This window comes from Camellia sinensis, unplaced genomic scaffold (genome assembly GCF_055761805.1).
Source record: "Camellia sinensis isolate YWXY unplaced genomic scaffold, ASM5576180v1 Unanchor1, whole genome shotgun sequence".
Lineage (NCBI taxonomy): Eukaryota > Viridiplantae > Streptophyta > Magnoliopsida > Ericales > Theaceae > Camellia > Camellia sinensis.
This window is the reverse complement of record NW_028128987.1, coordinates 3,560,001-3,566,864: the sequence shown is the minus strand read 5'-3', so window position 1 is coordinate 3,566,864 and position 6,864 is coordinate 3,560,001. Positions and strand designations below refer to the sequence as shown.

Genomic DNA, 6,864 nt, shown 5'->3' with positions numbered 1-6,864 from the left:
GGGCTATTTTTGGTATGGATCCGAGAGACCACTTTTGTGTAACCAGGCTTAAGCTTCGGAAGTTGAAGCCTGTAAGGGCATTTTATTTATTTTTGGAACTAGATGTTTCACATAATATAGATTCAGGTGTTCTTTTATTTCGTTGAATGTGTACCGCAAGTGGGACTTTCGTATCAAACTCTTTTAATCAAACATGGAAAGGTGGAAGGATTATTATTATTGTCTAGTGAATGTTCATTAATGTGGTAGTTCATGTTGAAGTAATTCGGGGCTTTACATTCCCACACAACAACAGGTACAGCACCGGCACATGACACCACACCACCTCACCTTCAATGCTTCCATGGGGCCGATATTGTTGTTGATGTCTCCAAATTCACATAATTCCTAAACTCCACAAGCCTCTCACCACTCAGATAGATTTTCAAAGCCCTCTTGTATGGATCAGTGATCACAACACTGAAGCATTGGGTGCTCGGGCACAACATGTGTTAAGATGGCTTGTCTCTGCTCTGCATTTCTTAGGCAACCCAACAACAAAAAATGTGATATATGATTTAAAACATCTCTTCTTATCGTACACATCCTATTCTCAATTTCTTGGTCAAATTTAAAGATTTTACGGCCAGATGTTGGATGGAGAATTGTGATGCTCTAGAGTTTAGCCCCAAACTTGGCTCCCCATTTCAACAAGGAGAAGTCATCGTCATCCGCCATTTCCTCTTTCTTTCTCAGAGCTCAATCTCTGGTTTCTTTCTTCTCAGTATTTTTGCTATGTTTTTTCTATCTCTAGAGAATTCTCCAAGAAAAGGGTTGGGCCACTTCTTATTCAAGAAATATGGGATTTTCAAAGAGTGATGAATTTTTAAGTACAAAAATTCAAGAATTCAAAGCACATCCAAATTGTCGTTAGATGCTTTTTGGCTGGATTCGTGGTCCAATCGGCAAATCCATGGGTCAGTTAGTTTCTTATTAGTGACAAATCAAAAATTAACGCGTAAAATCATCTATATCATTGTAAGTAAATTAAGGAAGGCTGTTTTTAAGGGATGTCATCCTTTTTTTCACTTGCTTCTCGGGACCTTTGAACAAGTCTTATTTTGGATTGAGCAAGTTGAGAAAGAAGCTTTTAGTTAAGGAAAGTGAAGAACATTTAATTTTGAAATTCAAAATGAAGCCTAAAGCCACTGCTTTAGTGACTTCGGCTTTGAGTTATGATCTTTTCATTCAAATCCAAAGCATAACACATCAAAACCTACTGCTATGCTTGGATATTATAAGATTTGAGTAGAAATTTAAAAAGGGAAAAAGTAAAGCAAATTTGAATATAGTAAAAACTAAATTTTTTCTCTTTCCCTACCCCTTTCCATATTCAAACCTCTATCAAAGTACATGATCCAAACACAAGTTGATTCCACTGTAAACTCTATTCACAATTTCATCCCTGCTGATAAATATTATACAAACAGATTTTATGAACAGAAAATTTTATAGAAAATAATGACAAATTTTGAATTCATTTATGAAAACCTCAAATTCCATCACTTTTTATAATTGTAAAAATGGATTGTGATCCTCTCCATTTCAAAATTGTAATGGAAGATCTTCATTGCATTATCTAAGGGTTTGTAATGATTCTTCCTAAATGTAAAATATTAATAAATTCTCATACTTATTTCACTATGATGTAATGGACATCTTCCATTACAACCATGAAATGGAGAGGATCTTAGTCTGTAAAAATGATATGGTTAAATCAATCTATATGGACTTTCTGAATAAAAATTTTGTAATGTTCTGCATTTTCCTCTAGTTTTATCCAATAAACAAATAATAACTTCAATAAGCTAAATTAACCGTCAATCGCACAGCAGTTTTGATGTAATCAAAACAGTAAAATACTATGAACCGGTGTAATCTACTTTCAAATTTCAAAAACAAGAAATCTTAATCGATAAAAACATGCAAAGTCACACAAAAAAATTGCAAACTATATTCTATTTTTCAGCTAAGGCATACCATGAATTTGTCACATCTAGGCATACCATGAATTTATCCCATCTAGCAACACTTTGAAAACGTACATAAAGCTCCACTCGGTTTTAGGCAACCGCAAAGTGCTTGTAATTAGTATTTTACATAATCCATTTTGAGAAGAAAAAAAAAACCCACTTTAGAGATAAATAGAAAACAAAATGACATTGTGGAGACCAAATAAAGCAAGGAGAGAATTTTGATTTTTCTTGCAAAATATTTTGTTGTGTTTTTTTCTGTGTTTCACCCAAAATTTGTGTGGAGATCTGCCTACCTTATTGAGCCACCACATATGGATGAAACCTTGCACACGCCTGCCGATGTGGTGAACGGAACGTCTTTGTAGCAAGCAACCAGCTCCTTGTCTGTGTGCAGATCCACTTGAACTGTTTCCCAGACTTTCTTTTTTGGATTTAAAATATCATCAGGATCACCTTTGAACCCGGGAAATGTTACTCTCTCTCCAACATGAGCAGATTGGGGTGGCTCAACCAATTCAACCTGAAATTGCACCACCATCAAATCAAGATTTACATTTCCTAACTGTCTCTTAACTAAAACATCCATTCATGATCAATTACCCAATAATCTTATGTACCATCATAAAATATCTCTGAACCCTCCTAATGATCATACAAGAATATGAACTTGACAGCCCCAAACATCAGTTTAGTAACAGGAAGTCAAAATATTCACCCAAATATATTCTAAAATTCAAACAATTATTGAAAATCATTCTGAATGTAACATTAAAAACAAAACCCAAATATATACATATATATTGTAACATGAAGACTTGTTCAACCATACTCATAAACACCAATAGTTTTCCGTTGTAGAAGACATGGGACTGAAAAGCAGAAGATTATGAAGATGGATTTATATCCATGTTTGGAGTGCATTAATTTCTTTCTTACTCTCTTTTCTTACTGATCATTCAGGATTAGCACCAACACTTTCTATGAGGATACCTTTTCACTTTCTTCTTTAGGAGAATATCTTGTTGTCACTCTATTTGTAATCACTTTGACTATTATTAATAAACTTTGTTGTTGATTAAAATAAAAAGAAAATTTCTAAAAATCTTGGTGTAAGGTTGCAATTAGAATTGTGGTGGGTTTGGCCGTGAAAAATTGCTAGGTTTTTTTTTTTTTTTTTTTTTGATCAACAACAAAGAGTTTTATTGATGAATCAAAAAGAAAAAAGGTTAAGGCATACTATACAAATAAGATAACAAAGGAAGAAAATATATAACCCAAACAAAGACTACATCAACAAACTTCTACATGTCACACCCCAACAACCAATCTCCAGCCAACAAAAACAGTGGAATCCCCCTAAAAAAGGAATTCACCAAAGCCCAAAAATTGCTAGGTTTAGAGTTCGATAAGGTAGAAGAAGGCTTTTAAGATTTTTAGGTGGAAAATGTGAAAAGTATCAGGTTGCCGGATTTTCAAAACAAAGACTATTTAAGGGCCTAGATGAAGTGTAAAAATAAATAGGTAAAATTGGCTTACCTCTTGCAAGGTGAGACCAAGTATATATATTGAACTAGATTACAATTTATAAGGAAAATAAGGGAAATTACATAAAATCAATTTACTTCTAGTCATGTTTCTGTTGTGTCCTGTCCTGAAATTTTTAAGCTTACACGTTTTAGCAACTTTGGAACTAAACAAGCACCCGAAACAGGTCGAGAGCTGGGTGAAGTAAAAAGGTCCCATGTCCCACTCTGACTCCATTATATTTTTAAGTCACAAAAATATTTACATCAGATAACGAATTTCTAACCAAAGTTGTTAGCGTTCAATACTCATATAACAAGTTGTAAATGGTGGTCCGCTTTCAATGTGTGGAAGCATTGATAACCTTGCTTTAAGTAAAGGTTCAGTTTACCCGTATTTACCGTAATCCAAGATCAGAAGAGTGAAGAGCGTAGGCATGTTGCATGTTTTTTAGTTCAAACTTCTAAAGTTTCTAATAGCCCCTTGATTTTTTACATGTGGATAGTGTCCAACACATTGTTTTAATTATTTCAAAATCTTTTGGCGTGCCAATGAATTCACCCCACCCCTGGGGAGGGGTTGAGGAAGGATCACCCCGTCCCAAACCCGACAGCATCCTGTCAAAAGTTATTATGGGACATTTCCTTTCTTTTCATCTTTTTTTTTCCCCCCATTTCTTTTTCTCTCTTCTTGTTCCTGCTCCATTTGGTGGCTAGGCAAGACAAAGTATAACTGGATTACTTACTTTGGTGTGATCACTGTCGGATGCAGCAAGAACCATTGCTTGTGATTTTATACCCCGCATGGTTGTTGGCTTTATGTTGCAAAGAACACAGACCTTCCGATTCTGACAAAAAGAGCATCATCATGAACAAACTAGCAAAACAACAGGCCATAATTAAGTAGAAAAAAGAAATTTAGTAAATTAAAAAACTGGAAAAGCAGAGAACAGAAAACCTGCATGTCTTCAAGTGGAATATAATTGACTAGTCCGCTGACAACAGTTCTAGGTTGTCCTTCACCCACATCAATCTCTTCCACATATAAAGAGTCAGCATCAGGATGTTTCTGAGCTTTTGTAATAAGACCAACACGGATATCAAGTCTGCTTATCGAAACTTCTGCTTCAACACTGCCCTTAAATTTGGCATCGGCGACAGATTTTGTTGGCTGTTGTTTCTTACCCCTTCCGTCTGTCAAAAACGACAACACGCTTGTAGTAAGCAACAATCTGGACCACATTATTATGTTCGACAATTCACACCAGCATGCATGTTCTTTTTGGGAGTTGGGTTTTTTCAGTTTTAACTTATTTTCGTTTTTTGTTAACTTTTATTTAAATTGATTCAAATGGCTTTACTTTTTAGATTCATCTCAACTAGACGATCGGAAAAAATTTAAAAATTGGATCCTTTTAAAAAACAAGTTTAGATAAGACAAAACAATCCAATTTTTGTAAGCTTATTTGAGAAAATTTTGCTTAAAAATTTTAAAAATTGGAACCTTTTAAAAAACAAGTTTAGATAAGACAAAACAATCCAATTTTTGTAAGCTTATTTGATAAAATTTTGCTTATTTTCGTCTTTAGTGAACTTTTTCAAATTGACATCAATTTTTAAAAGTTTTTTTATAATTGTGTGATTGAAATGGACCTAAAAAGTAAAATTTGACTCAAAGTTGAAAAAAGTTTAGAGAAGACAAAAATAAACAAAAATGAGTGAGACCTCTAAAATTGGAGCTCTAAAGGGGCATTAATTTGTCCTTTTCCCCCTCTTGTTTTGTCTTTTACCTTCCTCTGTTTTTTTTTTTTTTTTTTTTGAGCAGCTCTAATTAGAGCTCTCTAGCAAAGCTCAAAAATAAGTAATCTTTTTAATAGAAAAAAGATACACATGCATGGCAAAAGCAACAAAGGCAAAATTTTGTACTTTTCTTCTTTACAGGGCCCAAGCTAACAGGCAAAAACTAGCTAGAAAAATCAGGCATCGTCTCATACAAAAGAGTATCTACAAGCATCAAATAACACGAAGAAAAGAACACATACTAATCATAAACCAACAAAATATAAATAAATTAATCATTCAACAAGTAAAAAACCACATTATCTCTAAAACCAAATGAATCAGTTCACTCTTAAATAGAGAATACCAGTAAGGAACCAGCAAGAAGAAATATATTCATGTGTAAGAAATGTCCAAGGACTACACAATACACATATATAGGGAGAGAGCAACTTACACCAGTGTAAGACTTCATATTCTTACATTGCACCCTTCATAATTATTTGTTAGATCCACATTTTAGAGAACTAACCCTTGGAGTTGGAGTAAACCCTCCTCCCAATTGCATAGGAGGACTACATACAGTCATGGCCAATAGATTTGGACACAGAAGATGTTGAGATTCTGGACAATCTTCAACGGATACTATTTAGACCAAACAGGAAACTTATTTGTAAAAGTAAATCCATTAATCACCCCTTGTGAGATATGTTAAGCATTCTCTAGCCCCATTTTTTGTGATCAGCAACAAAAAAAATAAATTGTATTAGAGAATGTGCTGAGGGACACATCCTTTATACAACCAAAAAAAGAAAATGCTAGATATACGAAACATACTAAAAACCAGATAAAATTCAAGCCTAAATTCAACTAAGAACCAAAACATTTCCCGAAACTTAAATAAAGTACAATAAAAAAAAACACTTCCTACAGGTAAAGAAATCAAGCCATTAATGGCCCTTCTTACTTGGGGCCCACTGGACCACCCTCTACACCCAAAATAATTCCTTAATCGTGATTGCATCATTCAACCAATCCGTACCTCAGTCATAATTAAGTTAGAGAGAACTCATGAAAATTCTCTGCTTAAAAAAAGAAATGCAACAACAGAAATAAGAAAGGATTCTTAAAATTGAAAAAATAAATACGTATCATGAAAAAATTTTCATGAAAATGATCATGAAAAATTTATGACCCTTGGATTACACTTAAACTAAAACATCACACACTAATCAAGGTAATCCAAGGGTTATAAATTTTTCATGATCAGTTTCATGAAAGTTTTTTCACGATTCCTATCTTTTCTCAATTAATTAATGTCAGGGAACAAGAGTGTGACCGAGTAAAGGCAACAATAAATTTATTTCATGTCATCAAGAAAAAATGGAAAGTTGAAAACCAAATTCTCAATGCAACAAATGCCTATAAATCAAAAGAAAGACAGAAGTTTCCAAAACTACATTAAACGTATAGAATGCATAAACTTCAAGAAGAAAAAGCTGTTGGATTTGGCATTCACAAGAACTGACTATTCATTGAAACAGAAA

The 6,864-nt window shown here is 33.7% G+C and overlaps 1 protein-coding gene across 2 annotated transcripts in view; it reads right to left on the bottom strand.

The window, feature by feature from the left end:
• Positions 1–1,970: 1,970 nt before the first annotated feature.
• The window catches only part of LOC114320059 (putative methionine--tRNA ligase), a 34,151-nt gene continuing 29,257 nt past the window's right edge, over positions 1,971–6,864 (bottom strand). For both annotated transcript variants that reach the window (XM_082910875.1, XM_082910876.1), the window contains exons 15-17: positions 4,497–4,732; positions 4,285–4,386; positions 1,971–2,535 (exon numbers count right to left, since the gene is read on the bottom strand). In XM_082910875.1, the coding sequence (XP_082767001.1) occupies positions 2,305–2,535; positions 4,285–4,386; positions 4,497–4,732 (569 nt within the window). In that variant the 3' untranslated portion in view covers positions 1,971–2,304. The remainder of the gene's footprint in view (positions 2,536–4,284; positions 4,387–4,496; positions 4,733–6,864) is intronic.